Genomic DNA, 25593 nt, shown 5'->3' on the forward strand with positions numbered 1-25593 from the left:
AGAGAATAGTTGCATTTCACGTTTCACGGGTCGATGTTTCACTTTTAGTTCATGTGTGTGACCTAAGGTTTCTCATTTGTTCGGATGTTTCATGTTCACGCAAGGCAATGCAATAACGGATCCCTAAACTACGTATACTAGACGGGTCATTCTAGATGTGTAGATAACTCAACATGCTGTTGTATTAATTCTTGTCGTTATGTCACTCCCCAACAGACAACATATATGGTATCCATTGTTAACTATTTTATTTTAGGATATTGTTACCAAATTCCCAGCTAGAGACGATGGTCGAAATGAAAACAACTTTTTAAAAGTAATTTTCGTCGGTTGAAAAACGGGCAAATGTGTTTAAAATGACAAGTCAAGGGATTATATACATCGCGTCCTTTATTGTCATATTTTGCATTTATTTTCAGAACTGAAATTAGTTAACAGAAATATATAATAATTTTGTTTCACATTTGTGAAATGTTCGTCTAGTGGTAGAGCGTCCGCCCGGAGAGCGGAAGGTCCGGGGTTCGATCCCCGACCGCGTCATACCAAAAGACGTTAAAAGATGGTACTTGTTGTTACCCTGGCGCTCGGCGTTAAGGAGCTAAAACAAGGACTGCTCGGTTCGGAGTCAGTATACTGTGTCTGAGTGGGGTATTCATGTTAAACTGTGGCATGGTATCTCAGTGAGCTAGCACTATAAATCGGCATCAGTCCGGACTAGTTCAAGCACACACACACACACACATGTGCATGCACGTCGCTATATAAGTGCAATAATCTTGGACGCGACGTTAAACCCCATTTCACCTCACCTCACCATAATACATGGATGGGTGATACAAGTGGATGAATACATTTGATTATTAAAACGATAATCCAGCAATACATTTGGTAATATTTTTTTTTAAAAATAACAACCAAATTAAAACCTTGCTTTGAGACTTACGCAATTCTGCTTAACCATCTTATTACGCCGACCTTTGAGCCAATTATCTGTCCGACTCCAAGAAGACTAAAAAAGTATGCACATGTGTAGGATGCAAGTTGGTGGAGTAGGTGGAATTGTATTGCGCTTCGTTTAGGGTAGCAAATGCTATGCCAGTTAAAACCAAGATACATCCCTGGGATTAACGGCTCGTCGTTGGAAGATAACTCGAAGTGATGCATGTCATAGAGGATTAACACTTAGGTGAAGCCCACTACCAAGGCGAATCTTGGATTCGAACCCACGACAAAGGTTACTGACACGTCTAGGGGACGAAACTGACAGCGATTTAAGAAATCTGAAACAGGTGGATCCTTGCACAACAGGTTGGCTGAAAGGTTCTGAGCCTGACTACGAAGAATGCATGTACAAACACATTTACATGTATTAAGTACACTTCTTTCCATGCTTACAGACTGAACCTAGTACACAACCAGGCAGCCTATGTTTGCAGAAGTATTCTCTGTTGGTGATAATGTTGAAATACTCTACCGCGCTTCCAACAGGCATTTCCTGACGAACGGGCCTCCAAGGAAGGCAAAGTATGTCTTATCAGTTATGGTATTTAGGCACTACAACATCGTTGGGAGAAGAGCGTGGACCTCGGACTGGTTTATGATGAACTATAATATGACAACCAACTGTATCTATGAGGTCCATTTTGTACTCTGCCTAAACAGAAACGAAAATGTTGTAAATGTGAAAAGGTCATTTCTGTGTGGATTGGGGTTGATTTGTGTGGAAAGAATGAGGGACTGCAGAAATTTGGTGCAAAGATGGACAAATCGCCAAAACACAACTCCGCGAGAGACTGGCGCAGAAATACAACATCATGACACGCACGTTCAAAATTACTTGTTGGGTTGCAAAACGCTGTGTTTAATTTGGTTTGTATCACGGTCTTTCATCAAGTAAACATCGGAAACATGCTACGACTTACGGAAGCCTAACTACAACAACGCCATAGGCTGACTGTAAACGGGAGAATCATCTTCAGCTGTGGACAGGGTTTTTTCACGTAGCACCAAGCACCATGACGAAACCATGGCCACACGTCCTTCCCATTATACAACAAGCGAACGTCATTTTCCAACAAGACAACACCCGACCTCAAACGGCAAGACTGACAACTCCCTTTTTCAGGAGTCACAACATCCATGTCCTGGCATGGCACTCAAGGTTTCCAGAGTTAAACCCGATAGAACATTTATGGTTTGCACTTGATCAACGACAGCGAGCATGTCACTAACACCTACAGAACCTCGGACGAGGGGCACAAGCAATGCAGGCAGATCAGGTGAACATTCCTGTTTTGGACTCTAATGGTGGCCATACAAGAAATTTAGAACAGATGACCTTCGCGTTGACAATCTACTGTTTCATGTTTGCAATATGGAACCTGGGTCAATTACAATGATGTGTGACAGTTTCGGACAAATGATTACTCTCTGGTGACTTTTTATTTGACATATGAAGGAAAAATCTAAAATCACTTTTGTGTTTCTTTTTGTGTCAAGTGGAGTTAGGCTCAGAACATTTTAGCCACCAATCGTACCTAGGATGTATTGGCGAATTTTCATGAGCGTGAGGGCGTGTCTGATACATGTGTGTCGTGGAGAAATGTTGATTGTTCGAACGTACATTTATTTAATATCATTGTGTTTTAACACATTGATACATGACAGTTACCCGTAATTTCACTGGACCGCCATGACCCGCAGAATTAAATGTTCACGGATGGAGGTAATAAGCTCGGTCACAAGCAACAAGGAATGTGGAGCACGATCGCCATGTTACTTATCACTCTGACCTACGAGTGCGTGAGTTTGGTTTAACCCGGCTTTGAACAGTATTTCAGATATATCACGGCGTGTATAGTTCTCGCTCTCTGAAAATTGGGTTTATTGACAAATTAGAATTAAGGAAGTGGGTTTTGTGATTCCCTATTGTGTCCATTGCGCTTGTCACGGAACTGTGCTCCAATGATCAGGGGTGTCATTTAACACAAATAAAGTAATGATGAAAACGTGGTAATAGGTTCACAGGTCCATTATTAACATCTAACTGTACCAACAGATTACATGAAAAGGGATCAAATAAACCCAACCTGCGATGGCAAAGATCACTGAATAATTACATCAGAGCAACTGATGATGTAAATATCAAAATAGAGCGCTGAACATACGCTATCCAACGGTGTTACTAAAGATTTACAACAACCTACGTACCATTATTGAGGAGGCAAAAATGACCATAAGTGCATGGGAAATATCTGAGTGAACATATAAATTACCCTTATGTTTGAAAATCATAGTCACCAAAACAATTTCAGCACATGAAAAAGGCAGCGAACATAACAGAGATAACAAACATCAGGGCAATATATTGTGTGTGTGAGCCATTTAATCACAAGAGAATGAAATAGTCGCATCACTAATTCTCGAACACCGAATGCAATGACACTGCACAACGACGACCGCCGGACTTTGCCGAGCGGTGTCGAGGACCCGGAGAGGTCACTAGATCCTACCCTACCTAGTCTTGACTAATGCCTGCCTAATCCAATAAAAGCTTGCTTTTCGATTCATTGACATGAGTGCAAGTATCAATTTCCGGGTACCACGCATTCCCACAATATCGTGATATAACCACAGAAAAGGGGTATTAAAATGCCATTGAACTGAGGGTTATCAGTGTATTGAGTTTAAAATGTAGCTGAACGCATACCCTTTGAAACAGTTCTGAAACTTTGCCCAGTGTATGATCCAGGTCGCATTAAATAAATACGTTTCATAAACATGAGTATATCAGATGTCAATGGATTATTTCAAACCAGATATACGGAGGTTATGTCATGTTATGCAATAAGGACGTGCCATTTTAATTCATATTTGTCCAGAGACTCTCCGCGATATTGCCATTCTTTGTCAAAGGAATTTACAAAATTCAACATGCTGTTTCCAAGAGTACATACTGAAGAAGAAATGTTTTCCTTTGATCAAATTCCTAGTTTTTATTTTGCAAAAAATACATGGTATGTCTAGAAGTATGATACAAAATTCAACTCATTTTAACTTCATTTAACTAATTCATAGCGTTATTAAAATATCTCGCCCGTGGGCGAGCAAAGTTTAAAAGTGTGTGTATCCAATATTCCACTGAAGAGAATGTATAAAGCATCATTTATTCACAACTTACTTCTCACATATGACGTAGCTTTTGTTCGGGACCGTTTTGCCTTGTGTGGGCGTGGTCCCGTTTACTACGTCACAATAACCAAGATAGTGGGGGAATTAACTTGGTAGAGCTGATTACTCGGCTGTCACCTTAAAACAGAGAGAAGGCTGCTGAGTCCCTTTAAGTCTTTATTCGTGGCAGAGTGAAGCATCTGCCACTGGACTCCGTATATATAGGGACTCAGGCCTTCTATAGAATGCGTTAGTTACCTAATATTGAAACTATGATCTAAATCTGCTACATGCATGGCGTATTAATTACAATTATTCGACAATTACGGAGCGCACCGACCGCGTAATTTCCTTTATATTCCACCTATCTGATACTTAAATGACGATGCGTCCGGCCATACACTGCATGTTACAGCCTGAGGCCTAACCCTAGCCTGACCACCTGGCTGAGTTAGATAATCCAGAGTCACTGGTTTGTGACGGTCAGTTACGTGCACGGCGACTGACTAACATTATCTACAGAAATATATTTAGGTTTAGCTAGTTGAATGCCTCACTCGCGCCATGAACATGCTTTCAGGTATGGCGTATTATTGGTGGTTGGAGTAGAAGTGGTAGTAGCAGTAGCAGTAGAAGTGGTAGTAGTAGTAGTAGTAGCAGTAGAAGTAGTAGTAGAAGTAGAAGTAGAAGTAGTAGTAGTAGTAGTAGTAGTAGTAGTAGTAGTAGTAGAAGAAGTAGTAGTAGTGGAAGTAGCAGTAGTAGTAGATGTAGTGAAGTAGAAGTGGAAGTAGTAGTAGTAGTAGTAGAAGTAGTAATAGTAGTAGTAGAAGTAGTAGTAGTAGTAGTAGTGGAAGTAGTAGTAGTAGAAGTAATAGTAGTAGTAGAAGTGGTAGTAGTAGTAGTAGCAGTAGAAGTAGTAGTAGAAGTAGTTGTAGTAGAAGTAGCAGTAGTAGTAGCAGTAGAAGTAGTAGTAGAAGTAGTTGTAGTTGAAGTAGCAGTAGTAGTAGTAGCAGTAGAAGTAGTAGTAGTAGTAGAAGTAGAAGTAGAAGTAGTAGTAGTAGTGGAAGTAGTAGTAGTAGTAGAAGTAGAAGTAGTAGTAGTAGTAGAAGTAGAAGTAGTAGTAGTGGAAGTAGTAGTAGTAGAAGTAATAGTAGTAGTAGAAGTGGTAGTAGTAGTAGCAGTAGAAGTAGTAGTAGAAGTAGTTGTAGTAGAAGTAGCAGTAGTAGTAGCAGTAGAAGTAGTAGTAGAAGTAGTTGAAGTAGCAGTAGTAGTAGTAGTAGCAGTAGAAGTAGTAGTAGTAGTAGAAGTAGAAGTAGTAGTAGTAGTAGTAGTAGAAGTGGTTGTACTAGTAGCAGTAGAAGAAGTAGTAGTAGTAGTAGAAGTGGTAGTAGTAGAAGTAGTAGTAGTAGAAGTAGTAGTAGTAGAAGTGGTAGTAGTAGTAGTAGTAGCAGCAGTAGAAGTAGTAGTAGTAGAAGTAGTAGTAGAAGTAGTAATAGTAATCGAAGTAGTAGTAGTAGGAGAAGTGGTAGTAGAAGTAGTCGTAGTAGTAGAAGTAGTAGTAGTAGTAGTGGAAGTAGTAGTAGTAGAAGTGGTAGTAGAAGTTGTAGTAGTAGTAGCAGTAGAAGTAGTAGTAGAAGTAGTTGTAGTAGAAGTAGCACTAGTAGTAGAAGTAGTAGAAGTAGTTGAAGTAGCAGTAGTAGTAGTAGTAGCAGTAGAAGTAGTAGTAGTAGTAGAAGTAGAAGTAGTAGTAGTAGTAGAAGTGGTTGTAGTAGTAGTAGTAGAAGAAGTAGTAGTAGTAGTAGAAGTGGTAGTAGTAGAAGTAGTAGTAGTAGAAGTAGTAGTAGTAGAAGTGGTAGTAGTAGTAGTAGTAGTAGCAGCAGCAGTAGAAGTAGTAGTAGTAGAAGTAGTAGTAGAAGTAGTAATAGTAGTCGAAGTAGTAGTAGTAGTAGGAGAAGTGGTAGTAGAAGTAGTCGTAGTAGTAGAAGTAGTAGTAGTAGTAGTGGAAGTAGTAGTAGTAGAAGTGGTAGTAGAAGTTGTAGTAGTAGTAGCAGTAGAAGTAGTAGTAGAAGTAGTTGTAGTAGAAGTAGCACTAGTAGTAGAAGTAGTAGTAGTCGTAGTAGTGGAAGTAGTAGTAGTAGTAGCAGTAGAAGTAGTAGTAGTAGTAGAAGTAGTAGTAGTAGTAGTGGAAGTAGTAGTAGTAGTAGAAGTGGTAGTAGAAGTGGTAGTAGTAGTAGCAGTAGCAGTAGTTGTAGTAGAAGTAGTAGTAGTAGTAGTAGTAGTAGTAGTAGTAGTAGTAGTAGTGGTAGTAGTCGTAGTAGTAGTAGTAGTAGTGGTGGTGGTGGTAGTGGTGGTAGTAGTAGCAGTAGAAGTAGTAGTAGTAGTAGTAGTAGTAGTGGTGGTGGTGGTGATAGTGGTGGTGGTGGTAGCAGTAGTGGCCTAATTGCGAGGGCCTGATTGCAAACCGCTTTGAACATATATAAGTTGTAATTTCTATGTATACATGCTAGCTGGTGTACCGAAAGGTTTTCATAAATGGTGTTGCTAATATCCTCACCTTTCAACTGTGTGCTTTCAACCATTGCGAAAGACATACCTTAGCAACAAGGCATTATGTATTTATTAAATAGACGCGGAAGGATTGCTGAACCTTATGTGATTGGGATTCTATATTTTGCGGGTCATGTTTGCTGTGCTGTGTTGTGTTGTGACTGTGAATGTCGCAATGAATCTGAATGTGGATTACGCCATATATCTGCACGTTAGATCGTAGACCAAGGCATTTCTTGGCACACGGGATTCTCAACCATGGGTAAACTGAACCTTTTTGCAATAACTTTAAATAATCCCCAAGGAGTGTATTACCCGGGGCAGTTCCTTGAGGGTCATGTAACAGTGGACCTGAAAGAGGGAATGAAGATGAGAGGTAAGTACTGGATAAGACTTATCATACATCTAGACAGTTGTAAGAATATTATTAAACTATTAGACAGTATGTGACCACATGAACATTTCAGTGTCAAATATGAAATTTTGATATAGTTGAGCTGTGCTCCAATGATCAGGGGTCTAAAAAAATAAGAATAAAGTACTAATAAAAATGTGGTAATAGCTTTACAGGGTTATTAATAACAGCTCATTGTACCAATAGATGACATTAAAAAATTGATAAACACAATCTGCACTGACAGAGATCACTGATTAATTAAATCAGCGCAGATATACAAGCGGCTTAATTAAGCAACTGTATTACCTGAATTGTTTGACAGGCATAACTTAGAAGTTGACGGATGACAAAGTAGACACAATCTATGGACAACAACACCCTTAATTACTGTAAAGGCGACGTTTCGCTATAGATCCTTATACCGTTGTCAAGCAAAAACCGTATATGCGTGTATTAGAGTATTAACTAACGTGTGGCAAATAGCAAACTAACTACTAAAAACTAGAAGAAAGTATCAGCTCATCAAAACAGTTTTGGACGACCTTGAAAAACATCAGCAAAAAGAAGGAAACTAAAAGTAACATCGAAATGCATGAGTGGTTTAATTACTTCAAAAATCTTTTCAGCGGTGATGATTCCACAAATAACCTCCAGTTGAACTCTTTTGATAATGATGAAACCAATTTTGCAACGGAAATATTAGATTCCCCAGTCTCAAAAGAAGAAAATAAATCTGTTATTCAAAATCGGAAAAACTTGAAAAGCCCGGGATTTGATAAACTTATAACAGAATTCTTTAAATACTGTATATTCAATACAATAATGGATACCTCTTACTTTCCAAAAGGTTGGACACTTGGAACTATCGTTCCAATTCACAAAAAAGGCTCAGTGACTGATGTTGAAAACTATAGGGGGATTACACTTACCAGTATATTCAGTAAGATATTTCTTAGCATTATTAATAAACGCTTGGTATTGTGGTCGGAAGCACTTGATAAGATTGAGGAAGAGCAAGCAGGTTTTCGACAAGGTTACTCAACCACTGATAATATGTTTATTCTCCAGGCTCTTATAGATAGGTATATTCAACGTAAACGTGGAAAAATGTATGCTATATTTGTAGATTTTTCGAAAGCATTCGATTCAGTCTGTAGAGATAAGTTATGGTATCTATTTAATTCACATGGTGTCAGTAATAAAATGGGTAAATTGTTATGTGGTATTTATAAGGAAGTTAAATCATGTGTTAAACAAAACGGCAAGTATTCAGATTCTTTTATATGTCATACTGATGTACGCCAAGGATGTGTATTAAGCCCTTTTTTGTTCTGTTTTTTTATTAATGAGCTTGCAGCCCAAATCAAAAGAAATTATGATGATGGTATACAATTACATCCTGAACTTATAAAAATATTTATGTTACTATTTGCAGATGATATAATCATGTTCTCGAGTACTGTGAAAGGTTTACAAACTTTGATAAATCAGCTAGAATTGTACTGTGATACGTGGAAACTTAATGCTAATCTAGATAAGACAAAAATTGTTGTATTTAGCAAAGGAAATACGCTGTCAAAAAACGAAAAGTGGTACTTTCGGGGACAATTACTCCAAACTGAAACCTCATATAAATATCTTGGTGTAATATTTTCAAGTAAATTATCATGGAACCGACATATATGTAATGCAGCAATCCAAGCTAAAAAGATGCTATTTGGCATTTTACAAACGTTTGAACATTTTAGCGAGTGTGCTTATAAATCTTTTTTCAAAATCTTTGACACAAAAATAGCTCCTATTCTTTCCTATGGTTCAGAAATATGGGGTTTTGCAGAGGCTAAAGAAATTGAATCCGTACATTTATACGCATGCAAAAGATTTCTTGGTGTTAAACATAGTACGTCTAACGTAATGGTTTATGGTGAATGTGGTCGCATGCCCTTGTATCACTACTTAAAAATCATAAGATACTGGTTAAAATTACTAAAAATGCCAGTAAGTAGATTGCCAAAAAAATGTTATAATATGATGCTATTGTATGAAAAGAATGGAGATCAAAATTGGGCATACAATGTTAAATGTCTACTGTATAAATGTGGGTATGGTTACATCTGGGAAAACCAATGTTTCTTAGAGAATCATGCCATGTTCATATCGAAAATAAGGCAGACGCTTTTTGACATGTACTTTCAAACATGGAGATCTACTGTAGATGTTTCTAGCAAATGTGAATATTATAGATATTTTAAAATGCAAATATGCGCAGAAAAATATTTAACTGATGTAAATATAAGAAAATGCAGAATATCATTAACACAATTTAGATGCAGCTCACACAGGTTAATGGTTGAAGTTGGCAGGCACAACAAAATACCCAAATGTTCAATATTATGTAAACAATGTTCTTTAAATGTTGTCGAAGATGAATTTCATTTTCTACTTGTATGTTGTAAATATGACAATTTAAGGAAAAAATATATTGAACAGAAATACTATGTACATCCAAATAAATACAAGTTTATCTCTTTAATTTTACATGTGAGCAAAACGGCTATACAAAATCTCTCTCTCTTTATATATCATGCCATGTTATTAAGAAATGAATCCTTGTAACATTCCTAACCGCTTCCACATTGTCATGTATTCTGTACTATGGGCCTGTGGCCTTACAGTTATATATGAATAAACTGATTGACAGGCATAACTTAGAAGTTGACGGATGACAAAGTAGACACAATCTATGGACAACAACACCCTTAATTACTGTAAAGGCGACGTTTCGCTATAGATCCTTATACCGTTGTCAAGCAAAAACCGTATATGCGTGTATTAGAGTATTAACTAACGTGTGGCAAATAGCAAACTAACTACTATATCTATACTGGAGTTGTAAGTATCAAAATAGATCGCTGGACATAAGCTATTCAACGGTATCAGGATTTACAACAAGCTATGTACAATTATTAATGAGGCAAAAATGACCATAAATACACGAGAAATGTCTGTGTGTACTTATAAATTTCCCGAATGTTTGAAAATCATAGTGACAAAAACATTTTAAATACAAGAATACGGTAGCGAACATACAAGAGATAACATACATCAAGTCAATCCATGGTCTGAGACTGCTAAGGGAATGAACTAGTCGGGCCACTAAGTCTCTAACACAGAAGGTACTAACGCTGTAGGATATCGACAGCCGGACCTTGCCGAGCGGTGCCGAAAATATAGCCGGTCACTAGACCGTGACATGAGGAAATTCGAGACACAGTGACTATGTGATTTAATAATCACAACGTATTTTATGCTCCACTTCATGTCAATTAAGATAGTTTTTAATGACAGGTCAACAGCCCGATTGACCACTCATAGATGCGTTCAATGTGATAGAGGGTTTCTCGTTAAATTTGTTACGATTTTATTTAGTTGAGGTGAGGTGAGGTGAAATTGGATTTAACGTCGCGTCCAAGATTATTGCACTTATATAGCGACGTGCATGTACGTGTGTGTGTTTGTGTGGCTGCTTGTACTAGTCCGGACTGATGTTGATTTATAGTGCTAGCCCACTGAGATACCATGCCGCAGTTTAACATGAATAACCCACTAAGACACAGTATACTGACTCCGAGCCGACCAGTCCTTGTTTTAGCTCCTTAATGCCGAACGCCAGACAGGGTAACAACAAGTACCATCTTTTAACGTCTTTTGGTATGACGCGGCCGGGGATCGAACCCCGAACCTTCCGCTCTCCGGGCGGACGCTCTACCACAAGACCACGGAGGCGGTCTCATTTAGTAACTACAACAAATTGTATATCTTCAACCACTGACTATGATCAGACAAGGTTGTCTAACTGGTCTCCTTTATTTCTAGTTCAGGTGGATAAATCAGATGAAGGGAATCGGCTGTTTGATTTAAAGAGAATTGGCTATTACAAAAACTATAGTAGGCCTCTAAACATGCTACCAGCAGGATTTAAGCCCGTTACTACAGCGGAATGAAGTAACGGGGTCTTAGGACACGCGCAGTAAAGAACCCAGCAAGGCGCATGCACACAAGCACGTGGCCTCTATCGTTCCGGCAGCCAGCATTTTTTACACTCAACCAGTGTGCAATTCACTTCTCCGACCCCTAACCCCTGTACCACCGAAACATGTTTAATTATTTAGTTAAAAGTAATTTCAGACTTTATTTATTTAGTGTTCAGTTTTCAACCACTGAAGGGAATTCACACTTGGGTTAACAGTATTATACATGTAGGTATTATTTCTCCCAAGCAGCCCCAATTATAGTATTACGCATAAGTGTACAATCCATGGCCACTGTCTGTACTGGTGGTAACATTCACAGGGGGCAATGGCTGTCAATGCATCGGGCTCAGTCATCCTGAATGAGGGTACACAGTAGGAAGTAATAGATGTACCTGATTTGGTTACTTAACCAATGCCTGGTAGCAATCACTAAATCGGGCCCTTTGTGGCATGATCGATGGTCGATCATGCACAACACTTTGCAATGAGAATACCTGTTACCACCAACCATGGTTAATTGTGCATGGTAACATAGTCACGTGAGTATATCTGTTTTAGCTCATATATTAGGTCTTGTATACCTGCCTCGATATACAATGTATTATATGATTGGTAAATATGTCATTTCCTTACTGTATGTGAAGTATCCAATACATTCTTGACTGAATCTTACCAGCAGGTACACCATCACAGGTAGTAATAAACAAGGCGTACACTCTTCGTGTACTGATCATGGGGACAATTTTCTTCTCACTGCTCAATTAGGGGAGATATGGATCAGAACCTAATCCAGCCTACATCGTCTTCAAAGATCAATAAAAAGTTCGTTATGCGCATTAATAGTACTTTGACTGTGAATTTAACACAACACGATAGAAAAGATTGAGTAGAGATCTGTAAAAGAGTTTGTTATAACCAACGTTCCCAAACACATATGTTTGCATATACAAAGAAATCCCGACAATGCATGAATATTTCTCACCAAAATATTTTTGCTGGTGGGAAATGATTTGAAGGTAATATAACGTCGTAATATATTTTCCACATCAATAGTACTTTGGCTTCTTTGATATGCATTTTGAAGTTGGATACTTGTTCTCAAGGTTGTTGAGTCGGTTGATGGTTGAGATTGCCATGTCTCCATGAAGACTTCTTACTTAGTAATTTGACTGTTGGTGTCACACCAACACGACAGAACAGATTAAGCAACTAAATGTATGTTGTTCATAAATGCATCTTGGCAGGTCTTCATGAAACTCGAGAAGCTTGACTGGATTGTTGCATTCAATGTATCTGCTGTGGTTCTAGTCGAGTGCTATACTAATTGTGTTCATTTACATATCATGGTGTTAAGGATGTGGAATAAGGCCATTTTAAATGGACTTAATACTACCATCATTTAGTCTGCTTGGTTTACGGATCCGCTGACCTTAAAAATCGAAATTTCAGCAACAAAAACAAATCATAATGACAAGGAGTTTCTAATACAGTCGACGGTGAAGGTCGCTTTGACAATAAAAATGACATTGAAATGCCGCTGTCAGGTTTTAGATTTATAATATGTATGAAAGCAAAACCAGGCTGAGCTTTTATTTATTTTTATCACCTACTCATCCAAATCACTTCAAAATCTGTAAACCAAATACACAATTCTGTCCTCAAGGGTGTTTCTGGTGCACGGGCTTGTACACATTCAGCTGCCAACTAAAACAAGAGTTTTTTAAATCAAATGCGCCTATAACATAAGATGATAATATTTGGTCTTCTTCACAGGCATAAGACTACATTTCTTCGGTGGCGCCACTGTGAAATGGTCGGAGACGTATACCGTTTCCGGGACGACTTATACAAAGATCTACTCAGCTAATGAAACCTACTTCAACCATGAAGTGGTTTTATTTGGGAAAGGTATAAAAACCCACTTCAGCTACCATTAATATTCAAAAGCAGTGTGTTTCTTATAATGGAATCAAAACAATACCGAGTGGCGAAACCGTATGACGAATTATGTGTCAAGCTCCAGATCAAGATAGTGTATTGTATTCAAGGCCTACAGCCCATATACGCGCAACCATGTTGTATACGTACATATATATATTTGCACACTGGTTTGTTTAGAGGCGGCCGTCGCATGGCAGGAGTTCTGTTGTGTACTGTATCATGTTGACAATTAGTGTCTGAATTAGGTTCAGTAATCGGATATTTATTAGAGAGTTCCTCAGTGTTTAATTGTACTTACCAGAGGTCCAACAGTGAAAGGAGTCTAGTCCTGGAAGATCTGCATGTGTCCACATGTTTAAAGTTAACAATAGTTTGTATTTGGGGTTGTATGAAGTCATGAAACCTTTATGTATAACAACGTCTATAGTGTGATGAAGGTAACATGATTGTCATCATGACAATGCATGTGCATGTCGGTATACGTGAAAAATATATGTTGAGAGGAGCCATCAGTATGAATGGTACGAATTCTTTTTGACAATAAATCAGTGTTCATGTGTATAATTTTTCAAAATGTCTTCGCCTGAAAACGAAGCCATATCTCACCGCTAAAAGATGTCACTTAGAAGTTCGAAACAGGCGTGGTTGTCCTCCTTGCTACCATGAACGTACAACATAAGAACACTACATATTTATTGTTGGCATATTGCAGCGTCGGGACAAGGGGGAGACAACCCTACTCTATCCGCAGGAAGTTATACATATCCCTTCCGATACCAGTTGCCAAAAGGACTCCCCTCCTCGTTTGAGGGTTCGGTGGGGAGGATAAGATACTGGCTCAATGGTACCATTGACAAACCATGGAAGTTCGACCACACAACAAAAAGGGCTTTTACAGTTGTCAATCTACTCGACCTCAACACAGAACCTGGAGCTAAAGTAGGCGAAAGTTACTTCGTAAAAGTATTCCATTTAACCAAATTAATAATTATAAATTCACTTTATAAGGATCATTCAATATAAATTGTAATATCCTTGATTGTGATTGTAAAAATCAGAAATATTTATTGATATGTTTGCAGGGTATTGCTGCAAATCAAAATGTGCTGAACGAAGTAGGCATGCAAGAAAACTTAATAATTTATGATTGCAGGAAGGCTTACAGGGAGCGAATGAAAAGAACTTGTGTTGCTTATGCTGCAAATCTGGACCAATCAGCTGCAAGTTCGAAATTGACCGGCGTGGTTATGTTCCGGGGGAATCTATTCCTATCAAAGCTGAGATCATCAACCACAGCAACAGGAGGATGAAGAGATCGTACGCTGAATTGTACATGGTTAGTAAGAATTGTGTGTGAAAATGTTGTTTCATATTTTGACAACAGAGCTAGACGTGCTTACTTTCAATGTCATTGTATGGTCGAACTAGACAGTTGTTATTGCTGGGTGCTGTCTTATGCGACACACAATCATTACTCGTGCTGCCAGTACAGTACCTGGTGTTCAGTGATACAGCCTTTGATACAACTTTCATCACGAGTTGGCCGATGTATCAAAAGATAATTGATTATTCTCTCTCATGTTTAATATTTATATTTAGTGTGGTAGTGTCAAACTATTACACGATGAAAACATTTAACGGATGGTCATTTGATTAAATTTAGGTGCCTTTGCCATATTAATTTCAGAAATGTTTCCAGTATCCATTTTCAAGGTTGTCGTTTACACTGCTGAACATGTTAACTTAACAGAAACTGTATATCGCACTTTAGATTTTGTCAGATTTGTAGTAAATCTAGTTTTAAGTTGACACCTTGGGGAATTTTGTTGGTAACATTATGATTTGTTTGATGTAACATTCGTACATTCGGCTTTAAAAATATTAGAAAGCAGTGGTTGTGATTCTCCATGTGTATATTTTGCACATTGTAGATCTAGGTATTTCACTGACTGATAATATTCTCTTGAGGTTTTGATGTTCCATGTTTTAGGTTGTCAATTATCACGCGACGACAAAGTCAATAACCAACAACAAGAAAATAGGGGAAATATCCCACGGGGAAATTCTTCCTGGAGACTCTGATACATGGAATGGAGACCTTCTACCCATACCACCACTGCCGCCATCTAAACTACAGGGATGCAGAATAATTGCAATGGAGTACTATGTGAAGGTAACTGTTCTTAGATTGACGTAAATTAGTTTTTTTACATAGATTATCCATATACATGAAACCTAACGCTTGTCTTTTTATGGGCAATAAACCATACTTTGGACACTGTCTCAGCTCTAGTAAATGTGCAATTGTGTTTTTAAATTTGTTGTTATCGCAATGCATTTTACTGGCCTTTATGGCCTAAAAATAATACCTTTATGCCTGGGATCCTTGGACTATTGTGTCTTATGTTTCAGCTCTGTGTAAATCCTGCTGGACCCGCATTCCAGTTGGAAGTACCGCTCAGGCTGATCATCGGATCAATTCCACTCCAGTCCACACTGCAGCAGTACGGGTTTGCTCCTCCGCTACAGGGTCCCAGCCAGTCCCAGCTTTACCAGGGAGGGGCACAGGCTTCTGCCCCACCTGGAATATCAATGCGTGAGTTCCGTTTGTCTTCTTGTTATCATGATACTTTCTGAAATCTCCAACCACTTCCATTGCACTCGCTCGTCACGATTCCTCACATGGGTACAATATGTGAAGCCCATTTCTGGTATCCCCCGCCATGATATTGCTGGAATATTGCTAAAAGTAGCGTAAAACAATACTCACTCACTCACTCATTTCCCATGCAAATCTACTAAACAATACGTTGTATGTTGTAAATGATTTACTATATGTGATAGTACTGCCATGAGAATAAATTGCGTTATTTGTCGTTTCAGCACCTCCATCTTTCTCAGAAAGTGCGTTTGGCACAGTGAACATAAAGGATGATGACGACACCGAGCATACCAAAGGAGACATGAACTATGCTCCAATGTACGCTTATTACAACTGGGGACAAACAGCCCAGCCTTCAGATCCTCCACAGTAGATACATCTTCATCAGCAGCTGTAACAATATGCAACAGCTCAGCCGTCACCTTCGCACCAGAAACATTTTCATAAATAGCAGCTGTAACAACATGCAACAACTCAGCCTTCACCTCCTCAGTGGATACATCTTCATCGCTAAGAGCTGTAACAACATGCAACAACTCCGCCTTCAGCTCTTTCATAATAGATACATCTTCTTCCCTAGGAGCTGTAACAACATGCAAAAACTCAGCCTTCAGATCCTTCACAGTATATAAATCTTCATCCCTAGGAGCTGTAACAACATGCAACAACTCAGCCTTCAGATCTTTCACAGTAGATACATCTTCATCCCTTGGAGCTGTAACAACATGCAACAACTCAGCCTTCAGATCCTTCACAGTATATACATCTTCATCCCTAGGAGCTGTAACAACATGCAACAACTCAGCCTTCAGATCCTTCACAGTAGATACATCTTCATCCCTAGGATCTGTAACAACATGCAACAACTCAGCCTTCAGATCCTTCACAGTATATACATCTTCATCCCTAGGAGCTGTAACAACATGCAACAACTCAGCCTTCAGATCCTTCACAGTATATACATCTTCATCAATAGGAGCTGTAACAACATGCAACAACTCAGCCTTCAGATCCTTCACAGTAGATACATCTTCATCAATAGGAGCTGTAACAACATGCAACAACTCAGCCTTCAGATCCTTCACAGTATATACATCTTCATCCCTAGGAGCTGTAACAACATGCAACAACTCAGCCTTCAGATCCTTCACAGTAGATACATCTTCATCCCTAGGAGCTGTAACAACATGCAACAACTCAGCCTTCAGATCCTTCACAGTATATAAATCTTCATCCCTAGGAGCTGTAACAACATGCAACAACTCAGCCTTCAGATCCTTCACAGTATATACATCTTCATCCCTAGGAGCTGTAACAACATGCAACAACTCAGCCTTCAGATCCTTCACAGTATATACATCTTCATCAATAGGAGCTGTAACAACATGCAACAACTCAGCCTTCAGATCCTTCACAGTAGATACATCTTCATCCCTAGGAGCTGTAACAACATGCAACAACTCAGCCTTCAGATCCTTCACAGTAGATACATCTTCATCCCTTGGAGCTGTAACAACATGCAACAACTCAGCCTTCAGATCCTTCACAGTATATACATCTTCATCCCTAGGAGCTGTAACAACATGCAACAACTCAGCCTTCAGATCCTTCACAGTAGATACATCTTCATCCCTAGGATCTGTAACAACATGCAACAACTCAGCCTTCAGATCCTTCACAGTATATACATCTTCATCAATAGGAGCTGTAACAACATGCAACAACTCAGCCTTCAGATCCTTCACAGTATATACATCTTCATCAATAGGAGCTGTAACAACATGCAACAACTCAGCCTTCAGATCCTTCACAGTAGATACATCTTCATCAATAGGAGCTGTAACAACATGCAACAACTCAGCCTTCAGATCCTTCACAGTATATACATCTTCATCCCTAGGAGCTGTAACAACATGCAACAACTCAGCCTTCAGATCCTTCACAGTAGATACATCTTCATCCCTAGGAGCTGTAACAACATGCAACAACTCAGCCTTCAGATCCTTCACAGTATATAAATCTTCATCCCTAGGAGCTGTAACAACATGCAACAACTCAGCCTTCAGATCCTTCACAGTATATACATCTTCATCCCTAGGAGCTGTAACAACATGCAACAACTCAGCCTTCAGATCCTTCACAGTATATACATCTTCATCAATAGGAGCTGTAACAACATGCAACAACTCAGCCTTCAGATCCTTCACAGTAGATACATCTTCATCCCTAGGAGCTGTAACAACATGCAACAACTCAGCCTTCAGATCCTTCACAGTAGATACATCTTCATCCCTAGGAGCTGTAACAACATGCAACAACTCAGCCTTCAGATCCTTCACAGTAGATACATCTTCATCCCTAGGAGCTGTAACAACATGCAACAACTCAGCCTTCAGATCCTTCACAGTATATACATCTTCATCCCTAGGAGCTGTAACAACATGCAACAACTCAGCCTTCAGATCCTTCACAGTAGATACATCTTCATCCCTAGGAGCTGTAACAACATGCAACAACTCAGCCTTCAGATCCTTCATAGTACATACATCTTCATCCCTAGGAGCTGTAACAACATGCAACAACTCAGGCTTCGGCTCCTTCACAGTAGATACATCTTCATCCCTAGGAGCTGTAACAACATGCAACAACTCAGCCTTCAGATCCTTCACAGTATATACATCTTCATCCCTAGGAGCTGTAACAACATGCAACAACTCAGCCTTCAGATCCTTCACAGTAGATACATCTTCATCCCTAGGAGCTGTAACAACATGCAACAACTCAGCCTTCAGATCCTTCACAGTAGATACATCTTCATCTCTAGGAGCTGTTGTTACCCATGTCACGGTCTAGTGCCTCTTTGTTCCCCGCTACCATATTCTTGTATCTAAAATGCTTTTTGTATTTGTGATTTGCAAACATTAGGGGAATTTGTATCTACATTCAGAACTTTGTCATGTATTTATGGTCATGTTTGCCTCATCAGTAATTGTACATAACTTGTTGTAAATCGTTAATGATGCCGTTGGATAGCTGATGTTCAGCGCTTTATTTTGATCCTTATTTCTTCAGCGTTCATATAGTAGTTAGTTTGCTATTCGTGTTTCCCCGTGTTAAGAAACACACGTTAGCTGGGCGCCCCAGTTAGTTGTATTCCCCGGCGGTCCCGGAGAGGTTCCTCCCTCTGACGTCCGCGCGCGCTGTGTATCTAAAGTCTTTCTAGATCTTGTGTCCCTACCATTCAGGCTCCGTTAAATCCTTCATGATTGTCTCGCTACTGGAGTGGTCACGGTCGAGAGGTGGGTTCGGGGCTATGTCGATCTTGATTCTGACTTAGTCTGGTTGTACTGAACTAATCTTAGTTACTAGGGTTTGTAATACAATGTCTTGATAGTAATCCGTGGATAACCAAGTTTCCCGTGATTTCTAAGCTTTGAGTTACAAGTGTTTCTGAAACTAAGTGTTTCTGAGTTTTTGTAGCAATCCTCAGATGACCTACCTTCCCGCGATTGACGAGGCACTTAGTAACTAGGGTTTCCAAAAGTCTATAATTAGTAATTCGTTGATGACCATCCTTCCTGTGGTTAACTAACTATTTGGAAACTCTAGTATTTCCTTGTTCAGTCAAAGTGACAGAATCTTTAGTCGATTAAAACTAGTTGATATTCAGACGTATTCGTCTATTTTGTAGTCTAAGTGACTCATTTTAGGGATAAGCTCTCAGTGTTTATTTCCCGTTATTTTGCTCAGCCGAGGTTACTCACTCTAAAGAGTGTTGAGTTAATTGACTCGGGTGTTATTAGCAGTTATTTTAATAAACCTGTGAACCTATTACCACGTTTTCTTTATCACTTTATTCTTATTTTATGACACCCCTGATCATTGGAGCACAGCTCTGTGACAGGGCTAAAATCAGGGCACACTTTATTATTTTTAGAGCAGTTGTTTTAAACATATTTCACAAAGCAATTCTAAACCTCAAAACAAATATCAAATGACGGACCCTTTGCGAAATAAAGTGCCAACGAACAGTATCTCCCACATCTGAAAACCCCTCATGTGATTGGAATGTCTCTAGGACATTGAGATGTAAATTGCGTTCAGTTAAAATTAACCCTCCCGCCTGTTTTAGAGCTGAGTAAACGGACAATCACATATTTGGTGACAAACTTTGTGTTAATAAGTACGATTTTAATTTGCGGTGGGGACGACCCTAGATAACATAGCGGTTTTTTCTATAGTTATTATCTACGCAAGAGAGTAAAGTGAAACACTATCTTAGTAGACAAAAATAGTTAGTGTGGGGTGAAGCTTTATTGACAGAATCCTTCTTTAATGCGCCTACCTACCCTCTTTATCAACCTTCAGCGGAATGTCTATGACATTTATACATTATGTACATATATGATCAGTTGGATAGAAAACATCTTTTGTTTTATAATGTTCTACATGTATATTAATATATGTTTTTGGTATTTTTTACCATCATTTACAAGAGCATGTGTAGATTCAAAACGTCCAATCCAGAAAATATTCTGAAGATTCTGCTGAAACAGATTATAGTGGTCAAAAGAATGATTCTGTCAATAGCATGCGTGCGTGCGTGCGTGCGTGCCCACGTTAGAACATGCCCACACACGACTGTTTGAGGTGCGTAGTGTTAACATATTAACATATATTACACCAACATTTACGAAAATATTACAAACGTTTTTAAAAAGTTACTTCGCTGAAAACAGTCGCCGAAACACTGCAAACAACAGCTCTCAACAAAGATACCCATATCAAATACCATGGTTCACCACCATCGAAAAATCATACCAAGCAGTTTAGATTCTCTGAATTCCTGCCAAGAAAATCCATTACTTGTTCAAGGATTTGACAGGGTAATGCATATGTCACTAGCATAGTAACGAAATAAACGCACGACTGCAGGATCATTACCGTCTGAACAGAACGTGAACGAAAACAGTCACTAATGTTGGCACCAATGACGTCATAACCAAAGGTCTATAACTCTTGTACTCTTGTACTACAGGGAACGCACTATTTAGGTTTATTATGTTCTGAATTTCCTCGATTATGGGTTAACATCGATGGACAAAGTTGAGTTTATGAAACACAACAAAACCATAATTTCGTTAATAATTATGTTTAATGAATCTTGCAATGTGTGTACAATTAATAGTGTTCATTCCCGTATTGTAGAACCATTTTGGACCGCGTTGGGATGTGTTCCGTTATTTATTATGGTTCACGTCAGCTTCATGTGCAGTGTCCGAAATAAACGCCAGCCCGTAGGCCCGTGGCAGGTAGATCTTGTGTCGGGCCCGTAGTTTCAAATCTGTATGGGTCCTTATGGCCTGCAGTACATTTACGTGTCTATTTATTTGTCATTATAAGCAGCGGTCTTTAACATGTGGGCCTGAAGAGTTTCATCGGGGCCTGCAGCTTTTTACTACTGTGGGTCCTGGTGGTAGCTTGGCAATTTTGTATATTTCAAACTGGTGTCACCTAAATATTTTTATTTTACGTTTCAGATGTCGATGATTGTGTCTGACTTAATGTTTCTAATTTGCTCGGATATTTCACGTATACGCAAGGCAGTACATCAGGGAATATGTGGGTCCTGATGGTAGCTTAATTTGTTCGGATGTTTCGCGTACATGTATACGCAAGCCAATACGCCAGGGAACCCCTTAAGTGCCAGACGTTTTATTCTAGCTTTGCAGATCAAGTAACGTTACGCTTTATTAATAAGTTTTGTCGGATTGTCATTCCCGAATAGGCAATATATGGCAAACTATCACATTTCAGGATTGTGTTACCAAAATGTGACGGTGGTTGAAATGAAAACACCGGTGAACAATAGAAAAATGTGTTTGAAATGAAAAGTCAAGGGAGAATATCATTTGCGTCCTTTATTGTCCTATTTTGAATTTATTTTCAGAATTGATACCAGTAAACAGAATGAACAGAAATAATTATGAACAATTATTTTATTCCACATTTGTGAAATGGATTGTGGAACTAAAACCTGAGCAAAAACCTTTTGTCAAGTTTCTATCAGATCAAGTCACACAATCCCTACACTATTTTGCGTTTATGTGTATAAAAGATCAGAAGTTTATGTCTGCAAACCTTAGTATTGTGCTGCTGATGCACTCATCTAAACAGAAGAGATTCCACATCCAACCAGATGGAAAGGGTGAAAGAGTCTGGAGCTTGAGAGCCGAAGGTCGGTGGTTCGAACAACGGCCGCTTCATACCAAACTACTTTACTGTACTCATTGTTACCCTTCCTAGCGCTCGGCATTAAGGGGATAAAACAGAGGTTGGTAGGCTCGGAGTCAGTATACACTGTGTCCGAGTGATGGGACATCCAAGAGTCATGTTTAACTGCGGCATGGTATCTCCCACAAGCATGGCACACAAGTGTGCAAGAATATACGAGGGGCGTTCAATAAGTTTTGCAACTTGGGAATTTGTGTTTACACAAACAATGTCAACTTGTGGCAGGTGTGACACTAGTCATAACATCAGGTTTACACGTGTGATAACAAGTTCCAGACACAACAATGAGTTAGAAGTGATGGCTTCATTCACCTAAAGGTGGTCATAATCATTGATACTCTCAAACATTTACAACGCGCTGTAATAAAGTTCCTCACCAAGGAGGGATGCAAATCAAACGAAATCCATGATCGCATGTGTAAAGTGTGGGGTAAGGATGCTCCTGACTATTCCACAGTGTGCCGTTGGTCTCTACTGTTTAAAAGGGGTAGGGAGTCCATAGACGATGACACAAGGTCAGACAGGCCTTCAGATGCCACCCAACCGGAAACCATTGCTACTATAGAAAGAAGAATTTTGTCTGACCGACGAATGATAGTATCTGAACTTTCTAGGTAATTCCAAATATCCGTTGGAACTGTTGAAACCCTTATTCATGAGCATCTTGGTATGTCCAAAGTATCTGCAAGATGGGTACCTAGAAAGGAATCAGAGAACTGAACGTTGTCGAGACCTCCTGGATCTCTATACTGCTGAAGAAGCCGGATTTCTTTCTCGTCTAGTGACAGGTGATAAAACATGGATACACCACTGAGACCCAGAAACTAAATTGGAATCCATGCAATGGAAGCATCCCAATTCTCCGCCTTCGAGGAAGTTTCGCACTCAACCATCGGCTGGCAAGGTAATGGCCACCATATTTTGGGATGCAAGAGGCATATTACTGATTGATTACATGCCACCAAACACTACAATCAATGGACAGTATTATTCCAGTGATTAATATCATGAGCATCGATCCACGCAATTGGGATCAATGACATGTATCAACCAAGTCAGCGAGCCTGACCAACCGATCCCGTTAGTCACCTTTTACGACAAGCATAGTCACCTTTTACAGCAAGCATGAGTTGCTGAAGACCTATTCTACCCCGGAATCTTCACGGGTCTTATATTGAAGTTGCAAAACTTATTGAACGCCCCTCGTAAATGCAAAAATCTTAAACGCGACGTTAAGCCCCATTTCACGTCGACCCAACCAGGGTCATTGCTAGTACAGACTTGTCACGCCTCGTGATGGCAAATCATGTTACTGTGAAGGTCCGGGCTAGAATTCGTCTGCAGCAACCCTTGCTTGTTAGAGGCTTATCGTCAGGCTCGCTGACTTGGTTGACGCATGTCATCGTATCCCAATTGCGAAGGTCGATGTTCAAGTTGCCAAGGAAGCGCTGCCAAGTCCAACCCACCCAGAACTTTTCGGAGAATGTGAAGACTTCCCAACACTGCAAGCTTTTGCATTACCCAGATTGTCAGAAGGGTTGTATTCCTGGCAGCAAACCCGGTGGGTATTCTACCAATGCTCTCCCAACTCTAAGTCAACAGATTGGGCAGTACCAAACCTTAGGCAGCGAAAACAATGGGGATTCAGTCAACTTGGTACTCGGGATGCCAGCGTGACATTTCGAAAGCGAGGTTTGCATACGAGGGCTGGCTGAAAAGTTCTAAGCCTAAGTGGGATATCTCAATCGGATTGAAACAAACTTTTGCCACCAACAAGTACAATCATTTAATGAATCATAGACATAAGAACTGCAACTGTAGTGTTATTATTGTCTTTGTACCAGACCATCTTGTGAACCTACCCATTGAAATCACCAGAAATGGACAAAACTGGCTATAGGGCAGTCATCAAGTACCTGCAACTGAAAGGGCTTACTCCAACAAAGATACATGCTGTCATTATCACCAACGAGTTTCTGCAAGATGGGTGCCAAAGCTCTTGACAGCTGATCAGAAACGTGTCAGATCCCTGACGTCCCGTGCCGTTTTGAAGCAGACCCCGATGATTTTTTGGCCCGATTTGTTACCATGGATGAGTGGATTCATCACTTTCAACCAGAAACCAAAATTCAGTCTAAACAATGGAAACATCCGGAATGACCAGCCCCCCGTGTCTTTTGTTTATGGGCATTCCTTCAACAAGAGTAATTATAATAGGATGCAAGTTGTTGAATACATTTGATGTTTAAAACGATACTCTAACATTATTTTTCATAATAGACTTTTTTAAGAAATAACAACAAAATTAAAACTTTGTTTCATTCTGTTTTGGACAATAATTACATCACATTGCTCCGCCTTTTTGAGCCAATTGTCTGTCCGACTCGCAAAAGTCGCCATGTATGGTATGTAAGAAGTGGGATTTTATTACGCTTCCTGTGGCTCGGTTGGGGTTGCAAATGCTTGTACACTCCCTGGGTACTCTCCCAATGTCAGTCAACAGATCGGGAGGTAGCAAACCTATGGCACCGAGAACAATGGGGAGTCAGACAACTTGGTACTTGCGACGCATTATTATCACTATTGTATACAGATTGAAATATAAATGGAGCAAAGGGGATTTGGGTGGTCCTTGTACAGTCAACCATGATCCATGATTGTGGCTTCGAACTCATTGACCATCCCCCTTATTCTCCCGATTTGGCCCCGTCAGACTTCCACCTGTTTCCCAAAATGAAAAAGCAACTAGCCGGTCGCCATTTTCCTAGTAATGATGACGTCATTTCCGCTGTGAATGACTTTTTTAGGGTGGCTGCAGAAAATTTCTTCTTGACTGGCACCCAGGCCTTGCAGCATCGCTGGCAAAAGTGTGTAAACCTGGAAGATGACTAGGTGGAGAAATAAATGAAAACCATCGACTTGGTACGGGTCTTTCACAGTTAGGCTTAGAACTTTTCAGCCAGCCCTCGTATTTCCCATGTTTTTTTCTGAACCTTGTCAAAGGGCACAGAAAATACAATGATATATTTATATATGATTTCACTGGATTTGTCATAAAAAGGACATGATCAAGTTTTTTGGGGCTGAGGCTGTCTACGGGCCTATTCTAAAGAATTTTGTATTTATCATTTTCCATGACGCCCTCTACATATTCTGGGTCGTACCATGGATCGACCTCTGTGTCAAAACCACAAGTATGCCGAAGACGGTAATAGAAGGATGGAGCCACTCCATCACGTCACTTAAGATACCGTGTTTGTGCCAAAGCTGGGCATCTACTGACGATGTGTTGGACAGTCTCATTATGTTCTTGCATAATCTACATTTCATATTTACATCTTCATGCAAGATCACACATTGACGGTTTCATCCAAGCAAAGGACTCTGCGGGCTGCTGTTCTTCTCAGTACACTCGACATAAACTTAATGCACTAAAACTTTTCGGAAAATGAGTATTTTTTCCCAACACTGCATCCTTCTGCATTACCCAAATTGTCGGACCATTAAATACAGATTAAAATAAAAAATGCAATGAGGTGTTGTTTGAT

At 39.6% G+C, this 25593-nt stretch overlaps 2 protein-coding genes across 2 annotated transcripts; one reads left to right on the forward strand and one right to left on the reverse strand.

Moving 5' to 3' along the window:
• The first annotated feature begins 6953 nt into the window (after positions 1-6953).
• Positions 6954-16426, forward strand: LOC139468878 (arrestin domain-containing protein 3-like). Its single transcript, XM_071251012.1, has 7 exons — positions 6954-7093; positions 12922-13056; positions 13802-14028; positions 14243-14425; positions 15080-15262; positions 15502-15685; positions 15973-16426. The coding sequence occupies exons 1-7, from the start codon at positions 6976-6978 to the stop codon at positions 16122-16124; spliced, it is 1182 nt and encodes a 393-aa protein (XP_071107113.1). The 5' UTR covers positions 6954-6975; the 3' UTR covers positions 16125-16426.
• On the reverse strand, positions 16136-25348 carry LOC139467531 (uncharacterized). The gene is made up of 3 exons (XM_071249066.1): positions 25210-25348; positions 16226-18512; positions 16136-16142 (listed from the first exon to the last, which is right to left on the reverse strand). The coding sequence occupies exons 1-3, from the start codon at positions 25346-25348 to the stop codon at positions 16136-16138; spliced, it is 2433 nt and encodes an 810-aa protein (XP_071105167.1).
• Between the last annotated feature and the right edge of the window lie 245 nt (positions 25349-25593).

This window comes from Haliotis cracherodii, unplaced genomic scaffold, assembly GCF_022045235.1.
Source record: "Haliotis cracherodii isolate W230 unplaced genomic scaffold, xgHalCrac1.p SCAF_2, whole genome shotgun sequence".
In the NCBI taxonomy this organism is placed as follows: domain Eukaryota; kingdom Metazoa; phylum Mollusca; class Gastropoda; order Lepetellida; family Haliotidae; genus Haliotis; species Haliotis cracherodii.